The sequence below is a fragment of the Hyperolius riggenbachi genome, chromosome 9 (genome assembly GCF_040937935.1).
Source record: "Hyperolius riggenbachi isolate aHypRig1 chromosome 9, aHypRig1.pri, whole genome shotgun sequence".
Lineage (NCBI taxonomy): Eukaryota > Metazoa > Chordata > Amphibia > Anura > Hyperoliidae > Hyperolius > Hyperolius riggenbachi.
Genome location: NC_090654.1, coordinates 27793180 through 27810622, shown reverse-complemented (window position 1 = coordinate 27810622; position 17443 = coordinate 27793180). Strand labels below are relative to the sequence as shown.

General features: G+C 49.2%; 1 protein-coding gene across 2 annotated transcripts; it reads right to left on the bottom strand.

The window, feature by feature from the left end:
* Nucleotides 1–5245: 5245 nt before the first annotated feature.
* RBM8A (RNA binding motif protein 8A) lies at nt 5246–16467 on the bottom strand. Of its 2 annotated transcripts, XM_068251439.1 has the most exons (6): nt 16318–16464; nt 15055–15114; nt 13882–13959; nt 7907–8043; nt 7421–7557; nt 5246–5659 (listed from the first exon to the last, which is right to left on the bottom strand). In XM_068251439.1, the coding sequence occupies exons 1-6, from the start codon at nt 16382–16384 to the stop codon at nt 5614–5616; spliced, it is 525 nt and encodes a 174-aa protein (XP_068107540.1). In that variant the 5' UTR covers nt 16385–16464; the 3' UTR covers nt 5246–5613. The 2 variants fall into 2 exon arrangements, with proteins under 2 accessions (XP_068107540.1, XP_068107541.1); XM_068251440.1 differs by lacking the exon at nt 13882–13959 and having other exon boundaries at nt 16318–16467.
* Nucleotides 16468–17443: the final 976 nt, after the last annotated feature.

Genomic DNA, 17443 nt, shown 5'->3' with positions numbered 1-17443 from the left:
ACTGCGGGTACTGGGACTTTGGGAAAGTTTGAAGGCACTTCTTCAAACTTCCTCATGTGGAAATGACGTGATTGCGATATTCGCCGCTTTGACGATTCTGAAATTGTGATCTTGGTGATCGCGATTTCGATTTAAATTCGATTTATCTTTCAGGCCTAGCATGCAGTGTTCTATACCAGCAGTCACTGCATAACTGTTCACTGCACCTGTGTAACCACACATTGTTGTATCAGCAGTCACTGCAACCTGTTCACTGCACCTGTGTAACCACACATTGTTGTACCAGCAGTCACATTTTCACTGCACCTGTGTGCACATTGGCCTCAATACAAGGAGCTTTATCAAACACTTTATCAAACGTTTGATAATTTTCCTCATGCGTAAAATCTAATTTTGAATTCACTAAGGTGTTATAGATGTATTGATCATTTCATCGATAAAACATTCGATAAATCTATAACACCTTAGTGAATTCAAAATTAGATTTAACCCACGAGATAAATTATCAAACGTTTGATAAAGTGTTTGATAAAGCGCTGTAAATTGAGGCCATTGTATTAGTCAAGCCAGTGCATACCTTTCACTTCATCCCCCCCCCCCCCCCCCCAATATGGACAAAACAACCAGGGCTGTGGAGTCGGAGTCGTGGAGTCGGAGTCGTGGAGTCAGGCAATTTTGGGTGCCCGGAGTCGGAGTCGGGAAAAAATGCCCCGACTCCTAATGAATTTGTAACTGTAATTAAAATAGAAAATGATACATTTTTCTATTTCTCAGATAATAGTCATTAAAAATAATGTATATATACACTATATATACCGTAATAGCTGTGCTTAGTCCACAAAAATGAAATAAACCAATCAAAATTAGTTACTTGTGCTGCTTCAATAAAGCAGTCCCCGTATTTTTAAGGTCAGATATACATATCTGATTGTGACTGTATATATGATGTGTACACAGACAGGAATCTCTTATATATACTAAATAACATCTATGCTGTAAGTATAAAGCCTGATGTGTAGCTGTGTCACTAATAGAGATGGTCAATGAGATGGAAATAATTCTGCATTGATGCTGATTTATGCGAATGTATGCACTCCCTTTGCTGATGAAATCAAATAATTTGATATGTTGTTAAAATTTGGTTTGGTGACTACAAATTAAAGGGTAACTGAGACGGATGAAAAGTAAAGTTTTATACATACCTGGGGCTTCCTCCAGCCCCCTTCAGGCTAATCAATCCCTCACTGTACTCCACCAGGATCTTCTGCTATGAGTCCTGGTAATTCAGCCAGTCAGCGCTGTCCGGCCGCATGCCGCTCCCACAGCCAGGAACATTCTGCACCTGCGCAATAGTGCTGCACAGGTGTAGTATGCTCCTGGCGGCGGAGTGTGTGCATGCGCACTACGCCCGACTGGCTCAAGTACCTGGACTCATAGCAGAAGATACAGGTGGTGGAGGAGGACAACGAGGGACTGATTATCCTGAAGGCGGCTGGAAGAAGCCCCAGGTATATATAAAACTTTAATTTCATCTGTCTCAGGTTTACTTTGTTACACAGTAGTACTATACTCTACATATGCACTCCCCACAGAGCTACACGGAATCCACTGAGAATGCTGTGCACATTGAACACAGAGGTGTTGTCTGTTTACAATCTCCTCATTCCCCTGCAGAGTACCTGCACATCACTCTTACATGTACCCACACTTACATTGCCTAGGGCCTGATAGATGTTCTTTGTTCCGGTTTGTACCTTTTACAAGTACTCTTACCAAGGACTAGTTTTAGTCTAAAGGGAATAAATATAGTAGTCTACATATCCTTCTCACTTCAGTTGTCTTGTAAAATTCCTAAGCATTGGCAGTTAAGAGACAAATTTCATGTTACATACTTTTAATCAACAAAATTGTAATATGCAAATTAGAGGAGTCGGAGTCGAGGAGTCGGTGGAATCCTAAACTGAGGAGTCGGAGTCGGTGGGTTTTTGGACCGACTCCACAGCCCTGAAAACAACAGGCAGAGCCAGAGGCAGGCCACCCGGCAGGTTTGTTCGAGGTCGCGCTGTTGTGATTTTATGTGGCCCTCGTCGACCAAAGTAGTGTTCAGAAGGCGGCATGTACCATCAACCCCCAATATTGTCAGGACGTAGTTGACCATTTAACACAGAACACCTCACCTTCCTCAGCTTTTGCATGGAAGCGTGACATATCTTCCACCTCTTCCTGCTCTGATTCTGGCACCCCACTTAACACTCCATTGGCAGCCATCACCAAAGTACCATCATTCCAGGGTTCAGCAGTGTGGACATTTTTGTGTGTGCCTGCCTCAGATGAGAGCAATGCCATCTGTACTCTCTGCCACCGAAAATTGAGCAGTGGAAAGAACAAGACCCGCTTAGGGACAACTACCTTACGAAAGCACAGGATTACAAAGCACAAACTGCAATGGGATGACCACCTGAGGAAAAGCAGCACACAAAAGCAAAGGACGATCAGGCATGCCCGAAGACCGTCCCCACACACAGCATCTCTGCCTGCACACCGTGTGACTGCCTGCCCCAAGACTAAGTTGGTCCCCACACAGCATCTCTGCCTGCGTGCCGCTTGACTGCCTTCTCCGCCACCACCAACAGGGTCCAGGACTCCAGGTGGATTCCTGAATTTTTAAGGCTGCTGCTAGCAGCGGCCACTATACAAATTATTCTGGTGCGTGTACATGCCTGCCTAATTTTTCTGGCTGCACTGCGGCTGCAACAACAAAACAATTCCCCTTCGTGATCGTTACCTTGCCACGGTGAAGGGGCTTGCGTATCACATTGAAGCAATGACCAGCTAAATGAGTGTGTTAGAGGGCACACCTGACCCAAGAAGATAGATAATGTCATTGCTTCATTGTGGACAGATCAAATTCGATCAGCTGGACACTCAGTCACTGTTCTGTCATTCAGCTACCTCAGCCCGACGATATGGGCTTGAAAACCGCCATCGCCTGCACTCTCGCCATGGTGCGCACTAGTCCAGCACGGCCGTCACTACACAAACAGCTGTTTGCGGTGCATTACACAGTGAGTTTAGTCTGTCAGTGTGAAGCAGTACTCTAATTACACTCCCTGATTGATGTATACACATGCAAGATGTTTTAAAGCACTTTAGGCCTCCAATTTAGCAATAAAATATGATCTCTGCCCTTAAACCCTTCTGTACGTCAATTTCCCCCCGGGACTTTTGACATGTATCCCACTCCGCCATGCCCCCCTACAGGTGTTAGACCCCTTGAAACATCTTTTCCATCACTTTAGTGGCCACAATTAATGTTTGTAGTTTTGAAGGTTCGCCTGACTATTGAAGTCTATGGCGGTTCAAAAGTTTGCATGTTTGTGAACTTTTTTTGCATGTTTGAGTTCGAGGTTTGCGAAAACTAAAATGGGAGGTTCGAGACAACTCTAGCCTCCATTTCACTCTCACCTCGGGTTCACTTGCCAGTATCGAAGATGGCACTGGCATAAGTACAGGAAAGCATCCTAGATTGAATGACGCAAATACAAGAGTTCCCTAATGTCAAGCCACACCCTGATGAAACGTGTAGGTGGGCAGAGCTAGGATGGCATGTGACCACCAAAGCCCTTGCTGATCCTCACCAGGTGAATTGAACAGAGTGGGTAGATCACAGGCTATACAGCGGCACCCACTAAGAAGGGCCCAGTGCACACCAAAAACCTCTAGCAGATCTGCAAAACGCTAGAAGTTTTTGAAGCAGATTTTCAGAGCGATTCTAGACATGTTAAAGGATAACTGTAGTGAGAGGGATATGGAGGCTGCCATATTTATTTCCCTTTAAGCAATACCAGTTGCCTGGCAGCCCTGATGGTCTATTTGCCTAAAGAAGTGTCTGAATCACACCAGAAACCAGCATGCAGCTAATCTTGTCATATCTGTCTAAATTTGTCAGAAACACCTGATCTGCTGCATGCTTGTTCAGGGCCTATGGCTGAAAGTATTAGAGGCAGAGGATTAGCTGAATAGCCAGGCAACTGGTATTGATTAAAAAGAAATAAATATGGCAGCCTCCATATACCTCTCACTACAGTTCTCCTTTAAAGCCCCATTCACATCTGAGCATTTTGCCATCGATTTCGGCAAAACCGCTCAAGCGCTAGTGCTATAATACCCTATGGGCCCGTTCTCACTTGGGCTTTAATTGCCGGTGGTTAACGCAAATCGCCATACGCAAATTTGTAGCCTGCACCATTTTCAGGCAATTTCTTGGCGATCGCGATTAGTGCTATAGAAGCGCTAAACACGATCGCAAAAAATCCGTGTGAATGGTGATTTTTTAACGTTAATCGACAACAATCACCAGAGCAAGACGCCAGCAAAAGCGCTAGTGTTTTGCAAGTGCGAATGGGGCCTTAGAGAGATTTTCTAAACATGCCTAGCGTTTTTTTGGAGCGTTTGTGTAGCAGATTTCATATATTGTTACAGTAAAGCTTTTACTGAACAGCTTCTGTAACAAAAACGCCTGGAAAACTGCTCTGAGCTAGCATTCTTCAGAGCGGTTTGAGCTTTTCCTATACATTACATTGAGGCAGAAACGCTTCTGCAAAACGCAAAAGTGCTGCAGGACCCACGTTGGTGGTTTGCTAAAAACCTTAAACCGCTGGTGTGCACCATTCCAGTAAGTTACATTAGCCAAGCGTTTTCACAAATGGAAGCGGTTTTAAAAAAGCTACCAAAAACGCTTTGTGTGCACCGGCCCTGAGACTGTGTAAGTTACCATCCATACTGGATTGCAGAAATCACATATATGACCTGAAATATTGAGTACTTATAGATCCATCTAGTGTCATGTGGCCATTTGTGGAATCTCCAATGACTTATTGAATAGAGGATGTCGGGCCCTCTCTTCCTGGGAAATGACGTTAGTCATCATCACGGCGGCTGGCGTGACTGTACGCACATGCGGTTTATCGCGAATGCGCAGTAGTCACGCCAGCCGCCGTGATAACGACTAACATCTTCCAGGAAGAGAGGGCCTGACACTCAGGCCCGGTGTCACCGGGAGCCATTTGTGCGGAGAGACTAGGAGAGGAACCAGGATGCCGCCGTGGGATCTCCCGACCTACGGTTGGCTGCACAAAGCCCCATGTAAGTACCAATTTTGATTATTTTTAGAGCTCGAAGTCCCTTTAAGGAAAAACATGAGAGAGTCTTGGCATTACCAAATAAAAAACAAATGCAAGGAACATAAAAAAAACAAAAAAACACTTTATTAGAAATACAGACTACATATTCAGTTTTCCAGAAGTTTTGTAACCTCAATATCACCATCCACTCCCTGGTGTCAGACAATAACATATAGTCCTTCAGAATCTGCAATAAGCTGGTTCCCCAAAGGCCTCGTTGAACCCCAGAACCCCTCTCCATATCCGGACCTTTGTAGAACCAGTTTCAGTGGTCTGTATCCTAGAATGTGGCCGATAAGATACCCACCTGAGCCCCCCCAGGTGAGGTGTATGAAGCCCTCACATCCGAATTAAAACCAACTTATAACAAAAACACACAAGAGCTAAGAACTGAAAGCGAGGCTGGAGGTGTGACAGGAAGATGATGTCATCAGCGACGCCTCCGGTCTGGGCTTCTGCTACGTCTCCTTCCACTCCTATAAAATGGATATGGGTTAGTGGAGAATGTCAATGATACGATTATCCTGATCTACTGCATTAGTTTGACCGGGGCTGTGGAGTCAGAGTCGAGGTTGGAGCAATTTTAGGTACTGGGAATCGGAGTCAGATGATTTTTGTACCAAATCCACAGCGCTGATAAGTATTAAGGTAAGTACACACATCAGATCATTTTTAAACGAACGATTGTCCTAAACGAGCAATCAAAGATAAACAAAGTAACGACCGTTCAACGACCAAGCAGAATACACACAAACGATGTAAAGAACGATATTTTAAGGGAAGTGAGGTAATGTACATCAGAAATGACGTATGTATAACGACATAACCGACCAATTAATGTACTGATATGAACGATCATCGGTTAAGTGATCATGAGAAATGTGTTCTGTGTCGAATGATCGTTCTATATCGGTAAATTAGCTGTACACACTTTGTTCGTTCATCATTGGTCGTTACACAAAATCCAACAGAACGGATCAAAAACTACTAACGATATTGGTTGTGTACACGCGTCGTTGGAAATCGGTCGTTATGTTTGTACGAACGATCGTCGGTTGTGCATGCAAAAATCGATCGTTCATGTACAAACGATTTTTAGCTGTGTGTACCTTTAGACTAAGGAGTCGGAGTTTGAGGTTTCATAAACTGAGGAGTCAGAGTCGGATGATATTGTTAACGACTCCACAGCCCTGAGTTTGACACTGTAAATATGCATCAACTCTAGAATTATTAGCAACTAATTGACCATCACTAATCTGCAATTAAAAAAAACTCAGAGGATAAAAAGAGAAACTTTTTTTACTCACTTGGGGCTTCTTCAAGCCCCAAGAAGTCTGTTTTTAAAATTTAACTTTTTTTTTTTTTTTTTTTTTTTTTTTTTTAATTCTCAGATGTATCCTTCTTTAAGGGCCCCATTTCCACTAGTGTACCATGTGTTTCCCATCTGAATTTGTATATGCGAATAGAATATGATTTAGAAAACACATGTTTTTTTCATGCAAATTTTAACATCCAATTTTGAATCTCCATAGCAACATGACATCACTGTGACAACACAGGAAACAGGATGTTAGGTGGGAAAACAAATGCAAAGAGCAGTGCGAGTGGAAATGGACCCAAGTCTTTATTATTTAGTGATTTAGAAAATATGTACAAAACAGATTTCACTGGACTTTTGCGACAATGACTGAGGGAAAACTGACCAGAGCATTTAAAACCAAAAACACCTGAAGTGAGAGGGAAATGGAGGCTGCCATATTTATTTCCTTTGAAACAATGCACTTTGCCTGGCAACCCTCCTCTGCCTCTAATACTTTTAGCCATAGCCCCTGAACAAGCATGCAGACTGTATTAGCTGCATGCTTGTTTCTGGTGTGATTAAGACACTACTGCAGCCAGAGAGATCAGCAGGGCTGCCAGGCAACAGGTATTCTTGAAAAGGTAACAAATATAGCAGCATCCGTAGCCCTCTAAATGTAGCTGTACTTTATGGTTCACTATAAAGGAACGTTTGAGCGTGGGAAGGTTTAGACCCTCTAGGGATTTTACTGCCATCTGTGTCCCTTCTGAGAGATTTCCTGTATACAGGGTACCAGGTACAGAATGGTGAGGGAATCTCTCCAATGACAACAAGCAGAAATAAATCCCAGTAACGCCAACTAACCGCCGACCAGTGGGCTTTCCATCAACCCCTCCCCCCACAGTCTGCAATTATAAAATACAGCCATAATTATTACCGTCTCTTTCCTTTCGGTGGTCCCCGGACGAACCCCCAATCCACGCTGACCGGCTGTCCCATGAGATCCTGACCGTTCAGCCCCTCCATGGCAGCCAAGGCCTCTTTATACGTGTCATATTCCACCAAAGCGTAGCCCTGAAAGGCAGAGAGCAGCAGGTTAGGATTCTGAGAAAAGATGGTAAAATGTAAAAGCAGCCGACAGCCTCAGAAGATGAGGGAATTCAGGGGCAATTCAAGCTTTTCCTGAGATTTAGGCACTTGATGACCTGATGAAGTGAACTACATCCACGAAACACGTTAGTAGTTTTGAAGTGCTGGTTCAGTATTGGAAGGTGTGGCCCTTTATAGGTAATCTGTCACACACCTGTGTCTTGGATTTCTATGACATGAGTAGACATGCTGGTTTCCCGGGTGTATGCTGGTTCCAGGGCAGTGCTATAATGTGTCCTTTTGGACAGTGTAGAACTTACACACCATTCCTCACCTTCAGATACCCCGTCCTGCGGTCCAGATTCAGGTGGAGGTTTTTGATCTCTCCGTATTCAGCAAACTTATCATGGATGTCCTCCTCAGTCGCCTCCTCGTGGACGCCGGTGACAAACAGGATCCACCCCTCCACGGCTAGAGGAAAGCAACAGCCAGAAGTCAGACGTGACAACGCAAACAATGACCAGCCTCACTATTCACACTCACTGCCATAGGATGAGCGACAAGGTTGGGTTCACACAATGTGCACAGTTCAGTTTCTGTCCATTAAAACTGATAGAAAATGGGTAATAGAGTTAAGCAAACTTGCAGGAAGGGACTTGAATAGAACTGTACACATTTTATGTGTGAACCCAGCCTAAGGGGCCGTGCTACCTAACTGCCACAGGAGGAGCAGTAAGGGCCGGGCTACCTAACTGCCACAGGAGGAGCAGTAAGGGCCGGGCTACCTAACTGCCACAGGAGGAGCAGTAAGGGCCGGGCTACCTAACTGCCACAGGAGGAGCAGTAAGGGCCGGGCTACCTAACTGCCACAGGAGGAGCAGTAAGGGCCGGGCTACCTAACTGCCACAGGAGGAGCAGTAAGGGCCGGGCTACCTAACTGCCACAGGAGGAGCAGTAAGGGCCGGGCTACCTAACTGCCACAGGAGGAGCAGTAAGGGCCGGGCTACCTAACTGCCACAGGAAGAGCAGTAAGGGCCGGGCTACCTAACTGCCACAGGAAGAGCAGTAAGGGCCGGGCTACCTAACTGCCACAGGAGGAGCAGTAAGGGCCGGGCTACCTAACTGCCACAGGAGGAGCAGTAAGGGCCGGGATATCCTAACTGCCACAGGAGGAGCAGTAAGGGCCGGGCTACCTAACTGCCACAGGAGGAGCAGTAAGGGCCGGGCTACCTAACTGCCACAGGAGGAGCAGTAAGGGCTGGGCTACCTAACTGCCACAGGAGGAGCAGTAAGGGCTGGGCTACCTAACTGCCACAGGAGGAGCAGTAAGGGCTGGGCTACCTAACTGTCACAGAACGAGCAGTAAGGGCCGGGCTACATAACTGCCACAGGAGGAGCAGGAAGGGCCGGGCTACATAACTGCCACAGGAGGAGCGGTAAGGGCCGGGATATCCTAACTGCGACAGGAGGAGCAGTAAGGGCCGGGCTACCTAACTGCCACAGGAGGAGCAGTAAGGGCCGGGCTACCTAACTGCCACAGGAGGAGCAGTAAGGGCTGGGCTACCTAACTGCCACAGGAGGAGCAGTAAGGGCTGGGCTACCTAACTGTCACAGAACGAGCAGTAAGGGCCGGGCTACATAACTGCCACAGGAGGAGCAGAAAGGGCCGGGCTACATAACTGCCACAGGAGGAGCAGTAAGGGCCGGGCTACATAACTGCCACAGGATGAGCAGTAAGGGCCGGGCTACATAACTGCCACAGGAAAAGCAGTAAGGGCCGGGCTACATAACTGCCACAGGAAAAGCAGTAAGGCCCGGGCTACATAACTGCCACAGGAAAAGCAGTAAGGGCTAAGGGCTGGGCTACATAACTGCCACAGGATGAGCAGTAAGGGCTGGGCTACATAACTGCCACAGGATGAGCAGTAAGGGCTGGGCTACATAACTGCCACAGAATGAGCAGTAAGGGCTGGGTCACATAACTGCCACAGGATGAGCAGTAAGGGCCGGGATACATAACTGCCACAGGATGAGCAGTAAGGGCCGAGTCACATAACTGCCACAGGATGAGCAGTAAGGGCCGAGTCACATAACTGCCACAGGAGGAGCAGTAAGGGCTGGGCTACATAACTGCCACAGGAGGAGCAGTAAGGGCTGGGCTACATAACTGCCACAGGAGGAGCAGTAAGAGCTGGGCTACATAACTGCCACAGGAGGAGCAGTAAGAGCTGGGCTACATAACTGCCACAGGAGGAGCAGTAAGGGCTGGGCTACATAACTGCCACAGGAGGAGCAGTAAGGGCTGGGCTACATAACTGCCACAGGAGGAGCAGTAAGGGCTGGGCTACATAACTGCCACAGGAGGAGCAGTAAGGGCTGGGCTACATAACTGCCACAGAACGAGCAGTAAGGGCTGGGCTACATAACTGCCACAGAACGAGCAGTAAAGGCTGGGCTACATAACTGCCACAGGACGAGCAGTAAGGACCGGGCTACATAACTGTCACAGGAGGAGCAGTAAGGGCTAAGGGCCGGGCTACACAACTGCCACAGGATGAGCAGTAAGGGCTGGGCTACATAACTGTCACAGGAGGAGCAGTAAGGGCCGGGCTACATAACTGCCACAGGACGAGCAGTAAGGGCCGGGCTACATAACTGCCACAGAACGAGCAGTAAGGGCCGGGCTACATAACTGTCACAGGATGAACAGTAAGGGCTGGGTCACATAACTGCCACAGGATGAGCAGTAAGGGCTGGGTTACATAACTGCCACAGGATGAGCAGTAAGGGCCGGGTTACATAACTGCCACAGGATGAGCAGTAAGGGCCGGGTTACATAACTGCCACAGGATGAGCAGTAAGGGCCGGGATACATAACTGCCACAGGATGAGCAGTAAGGGCTAAGGGCTGGGCTACATAACTGCCACAGGATGAGCAGTAAGGGCTGGGCTACATAACTGCCACAGGATGAGCAGTAAGGGCTGGGTTACATAACTGCCACAGGATGAGCAGTAAGGGCTGGGCTACATAACTGCCACAGGGGGAGCAGTAAGGGCTGAGCTACATAACTGCCACAGGGGGAGCAGTAAGGGCTGGGCTACATAACTGCCACAGGGGGAGCAGTAAGGGCTGGGCTACATAACTGCCACAGGGGGAGCAGTAAGGGCTGGGCTACATAACTGCCACAGGGGGAGCAGTAAGGGCGGGGATACATAACTGCCACAGGACGAGCAGTAAGGGCTGGGTCACATAACTGCCACAGGACGAGCAGTAAGGGCTGGGTCACATAACTGCCACAGGACGAGCAGTAAGGGCTGGGTCACATAACTGCCACAGGACGAGCAGTAAGGGCTGGGTCACATAACTGCCACAGGATGAGCAGTAAGGGCCGGGTCACATAACTGCCACAGGAGGAGCAGTAAGGACTGGGCTACATAACTGCCACAGGAAAAGCAGTAAGGGCTAAGGGCTGGGCTACATAACTGCCACAGGATGAGTAGTAAGGGCTGGGTCACATAACTGCCACAGGACGAGCAGTAAGGGCTGGGTCACATAACTGCCACAGGACGAGCAGTAAGGGCCGGGCTACATAACTGCCACAGGACGAGCAGTAAGGGCTGGGCTACATAACTGCCACAGGAGGAGCAGTAAGGGCTGGGCTACATAACTGCCACAGGAGGAGCAGTAAGGGCTGGGCTACATAACTGTCACAGGAGGAGCAGTAAGGACTGGGCTACATAACTGCCACAGGAAAAGCAGTAAGGGCTAAGGGCTGGGCTACATAACTGCCACAGGACGAGCAGGAAGGGCTGGGTCACATAACTGCCACAGAACGAGCAGTAAGGGCTGGGCTACATAACTGCCACAGGGGAAGCAGTAAGGGCTGAGCTACATAACTGCCACAGGGGGAGCAGTAAGGGCTGAGCTACATAACTGCCACAGGGGGAGCAGTAAGGGCTGGGCTACATAACTGCCACAGGGGGAGCAGTAAGGGCTGGGCTACATAACTGCCACAGGGGGAGCAGTAAGGGCTGGGCTACATAACTGCCACAGGACGAGCAGGAAGGGCTGGGCTACATAACTGCCACAGCACGAGCAGGAAGGGCTGGGTCACATAACTGCCACAGGGGGAGCAGTAAGGGCTGGGCTACATAACTGCCACAGGACGAGCAGGAAGGGCTGGGTCACATAACTGCCACAGAACGAGCAGTAAGGGCTGGGCTACATAACTGCCACAGGGGAAGCAGTAAGGGCTGAGCTACATAACTGCCACAGGGGGAGCAGTAAGGGCTGAGCTACATAACTGCCACAGGGGGAGCAGTAAGGGCTGGGCTACATAACTGCCACAGGGGGAGCAGTAAGGGCTGGGCTACATAACTGCCACAGGGGGAGCAGTAAGGGCTGGGCTACATAACTGCCACAGGACGAGCAGGAAGGGCTGGGTCACATAACTGCCACAGGGGGAGCAGTAAGGGCTGGGCTACATAACTGCCACAGGGGGAGCAGTAAGGGCTGGGCTACATAACTGCCACAGGGGGAGCAGTTAGAGCTGGGCTACATAACTGCCACAGGGGGAGCAGTAAGGGCTGGGCTACATAACTGCCACAGGGGGAGCAGTTAGAGCTGGGCTACATAACTGCCACAGGGGGAGCAGTAAGGGCTGGGCTACATAACTGCCACAGGGGGAGCAGTAAGGGCTGGGCTACATAACTGCCACAGGGGGAGCAGTAAGGGCTGGGCTACATAACTGCCACAGGGGGAGCAGTAAGGGCTGGGCTACATAACTGCCACAGGGGGAGCAGTAAGGGCTGGGCTACATAACTGCCACAGGGGGAGCAGTAAGGGCTGGGCTACATAACTGCCACAGGGGGAGCAGTAAGGGCTGGGCTACATAACTGCCACAGGGGGAGCAGTAAGGGCTGGGCTACATAACTGCCACAGGGGGAGCAGTAAGGGCTGGGCTACATAACTGCCACAGGGGGAGCAGTAAGGGCTGGGCTACATAACTGCCACAGGGGGAGCAGTAAGGGCTGGGCTACATAACTGCCACAGGGGGAGCAGTAAGGGCTGGGCTACATAACTGCCACAGGGGGAGCAGTAAGGGCTGGGCTACATAACTGCCACAGGGGGAGCAGTAAGGGCTGGGCTACATAACTGCCACAGGGGGAGCAGTAAGGGCTGGGCTACATAACTGCCACAGGGGGAGCAGTAAGGGCTGGGCTACATAACTGCCACAGGGGGAGCAGTAAGGGCTGGGCTACATAACTGCCACAGGGGGAGCAGTAAGGGCTGGGCTACATAACTGCCACAGGGGGAGCAGTAAGGGCTGGGCTACATAACTGCCACAGGGGGAGCAGTAAGGGCTGGGCTACATAACTGCCACAGGGGGAGCAGTAAGGGCTGGGCTACATAACTGCCACAGGGGGAGCAGTAAGGGCTGGGCTACATAACTGCCACAGGGGGAGCAGTAAGGGCTGGGCTACATAACTGCCACAGGGGGAGCAGTAAGGGCTGGGCTACATAACTGCCACAGGGGGAGCAGTAAGGGCTGGGCTACATAACTGCCACAGGGGGAGCAGTAAGGGCTGGGCTACATAACTGCCACAGGGGGAGCAGTAAGGGCTGGGCTACATAACTGCCACAGGGGGAGCAGTAAGGGCTGGGCTACATAACTGCCACAGGGGGAGCAGTTAGGGCTGGGCTACATAACTGCCACAGGGGGAGCAGTAAGGGCTGGGCTACATAACTGCCACAGGGGGAGCAGTAAGGGCTGGGCTACATAACTGCCACAGGGGGAGCAGTAAGGGCTGGGCTACATAACTGCCACAGGAGGAGCAGTAAGGGCTGGGCTACATAACTGCCACAGGGGGAGCAGTAAGGGCTGGGCTACATAACTGCCACAGGGGGAGCAGTAAGGGCTGGGCTACATAACTGCCACAGGGGGAGCAGTAAGGGCTGGGCTACATAACTGCCACAGGGGGAGCAGTAAGGGCTGGGCTACATAACTGCCACAGGGGGAGCAGTAAGGGCTGGGCTACATAACTGCCACAGGGGGAGCAGTAAGGGCTGGGTGCTACTGCACAGGCACAGCCGCACTTATGTATGAAAAGAAGCTTTGTCCAGATCTTGCAGAGGGTCCTGGTAAGTGGCAGCAGGGCAGGGAAGACCAGGGAAGTCTCTACAAGATCCAGAGGCTTCACTCTTCTTAAGTAGGTTTTTTTTTACCCTCAGTTCACTTTAACCTCAGCCCCTTCTACACCTCTTCCACGTAGGAGTGACTCTGGTGGCAGGGAGCTGCTGGTACTTACATCTCTGAGGGCCGGGCTCATCTCCATCTTGTTCCACGCTGTCGTAGTCCTCTCGGATGCGGGCCCGAGATCCCTCCTCTGATCACAGCAAGAATACAATGTGTTACCAGCAATGCTCCAATAATAGCACAATACAGCGTGAAGAATGACAGCCAGCTGCACAAGCTGCATCTCCGGAGACACAGGGAACCCCGTGACAAGCATAACAAAGACGTTGTCTGTGCCTTACAGATGAGTCATAGCCATGTTCCCTCTACTGCACAACTGTACATTTTTACTACACCCTTCGAGATCTGTAACAACCCCACAACCGTAAAGCTATTGGTAGGAAGTTGCCCACACACACTCTTAACCTCCCTGGCGGTAAGCCCGCCCTAGGGTCGAGCTAGCTGCCGCAGGGCATCACATGGCCCCTGGGAGGATTTTTTAAAAAATAAAAGTTGCTCTATATGCTTCAGCTAGCACTTCGCTAGCTAATTATGTCCCTTAAGTCCCTCTGGTCCCCACCGATCGCCGCCGTAATACTTTCCCCCCCAGGGATCCCGCAATGGCGCAGCTATGGGGAAGATCGGGACTGCGCATGACGTCATGTCCGATTGTTGCCATAGCGACAAGTGAAGCTGGATCGTGAAGCTGGGACTCTCGCGGGTTCGCGGATGGGTAATTGCCAGCGGCAATCGGGGGATTTAGTTAGGTGCCGGGGGGGGGGGGACATAATTAGCCAGCAAAGTGCTAGCTTAGGCATATAGAGCAACTTTTATTTTTACAAAAATCATCCTGCGGACACAGCCTCTAAAACTGCATACCGCCAGGGAGGTTAAGGGAACCTTGTCACTGGTGCTTACAGTAAACACTTCTGTATACAGGGGGTTAGAGGAAACTCCCACAAAGTCACATGACTTGTCAGCGCCATTGATATGCGCAAGTATTGCAATATATGTGTGAAGATGTGCGGGTGCAAGTGAAGGCTGTACAGGCAATTTATGGCTCCTATTATTGCCGCTCAAAAGAGTATATAGTGGAACAATGACAGATGGATGTCCAGTTAATGGGAACCTATGTGTTGCACAGAGGACGTGACCCCAGAACATGATATAGCGGCTGGGGAGGCAGAGTCAGGCGATGGCGGAGTATCTGATTGGCTAATGATTATGACAGATACTGAACACTCACCTGCACCGAAGCCACGCCCCTTCCTCTTCTTGGCTTTCTCCTTCAGTTTGTGAATACTTTCTGGAAGGAGAAGAAAACAAATCAAGGTTTAATCAACAGATAGAGTGAGGGTGTAATATTGACCAACGTTTTCTGCTTTCTCCACAAATAACCAGATTAATAGAAATCTCTAAGTTTTTAATTTTGGTTTAACTGACTAGTTATTTAAAGAAAAATGAAAGTGAAAATAAGTTTCTTTATTGGATCAGGATTTGTGTATCACAGAAAAGGAGTAAAGAAACCCCCAAACAATCAATAGACCAAAACCCACTAAGTGATCAGATTATACAACTGACTTAAAATATTTAGACAAGCTTATAATGCATTTATTGCATTTATATAGCACTGCAGCACTTTACAAACTACATAGTCATGTCATTGACTATTCTCAGAGGAGCTCACAATCGAATCCTACCATAGTCATCACTACAGGCACTGCAGACTCTGTACCCCCCACTATAGGCACCGCAGACCCCGTACCCCTCACTATAGGCACCGCAGACCCCGTACCCCTCACTATAGGCACCGCAGACCCCGTACCCCTCACTATAGGCACCGCAGACCCCGTACCCCTCACTATAGGCTCCGCAGACCCCCGTACCCTCCACTATAGGCTCTGCAGACCCCCGTACCCCCCACTATAGGCTCCGCAGACCCTGTACCCCCCACTATAGGCTCCGCAGACCCTGTACCCCCCACTATAGGCTCCGCAGACCCTGTACCCCCCACTATAGGCTCCGCAGACCCTGTACCCCCCACTATAGGCTCCGCAGACCCTGTACCCCCCACTATAGGCTCCGCAGACCCTATACCCCCCCACTATAGGCTCCGCAGACCCTATACCCCCCACTATAGGCTCCGCAGACCCTATACCCCCCACTATAGGCTCTGCAGACCCTGTACTTCCCACTATTGGCACCGCAGACCCTGTACCCCCAACTATAGGCACCGCAGACCCTGTATCCTCCACTATAAGCACCGCAGAGCCCTTACCCACCACTATACGTACCTTACACGCTTGTATTCCAACTATTAGCACTCCAAGTCCTGTATCCCAACCCTCACCTCCTGTAGGCTCCTCGAGTCTTGTACCCCCAACCCGCAACAATCATAGCCATTTGCAGCCTTTCCCTTGTGTAGTTCCTCAGCCCTCTAGCAGACACCCGGAGCCTTGTGGCCGCCATGCCTCTGCAGGCCCCGCCCCCTGCATAACGCTCCGCTCACCGTCCCCATCCTCATCCATGGCGAAATCCTCCCCGCCCGCCTCATGTAGATCCAGAACGTCCGCCATGATCGCTCTGCTGCCTGCAAACCTCTCCGACACGCAAAAACAGAGAAACCGGAGGACTTCCGGCGCTGCCTGATGACGTAACAAAAGCCGCCGGGGGAAGTGACGTCACAGCAGCGAGCGTGCTAGGTCAGACGCCATGGTGTGGAAGGCAGAGCTCAGCTTGCTGCTTGTGGCTCATAATGTTCCTCCTCAGCATTATATCATTCTGTGTGGATGGCTAATGAGAAGCAAATTATTCCGAGGTGATGCAATAGTATGCAAATTTGTGCAGCTTGAAATACTATTACCTTAATAGCACCCAACTGTCCCTCTTTTAGGGGGGCAGCCACTCTTTGGAAGCCCTGTTCCTTTTTCCTTCTCATTTGTTCCTCTTTCAGGACGAAGGGCTCTATTCACAATCAGGCATGCGGTAAAGGATTTTTTACCGCTAAATTACCGCCAGCAGTAATCTCCGCATTTTTCCACATTCACTAAAATTTTCCGCATGTGGGTATATTGCAGAAAAAAAGTGCGGTAACAGGTGTAAACTGGCATTAAACTTGCGGTAAAAAAGGATCTTTTGTGGAAATTACAGACTTTTGGGGTAAGTTTCCGCATCTTTTTCACACTTTTACCGCACATTTTCTGCATGCGGAGGAAAAAAAAAGTAGTTTACCGCATGTGGAAAATGATTGTGAATAGAGCCCATTGTCTATATATATTTATATATATATATATATATACACACATATACATACAGTGGCTTGCAAAAGTATTCGGCCCCATTGAAGTTTTCCACATTTTGTCACATTACTGCCACAAACATGAATCAATTTTATTGGAATTCCACATGAAAGACCAACACAAAGTGGTGTACACGTGAGAAGTGGAACGAAAATCATACATGATTCCAAACATTTTTTACAAATAAATAACTGCAAAGTGGGGTGTGCGTAATTATTCAGCCCCCTGAGTCAATACTTTGTAGAGCCACCTTTTGCTGCAATTACAGCGGCCAGTCTTTTAGGGTATGTCTCTACCAACTTTGCACATGTAGAGACTGAAATCCTTGCCCATTCT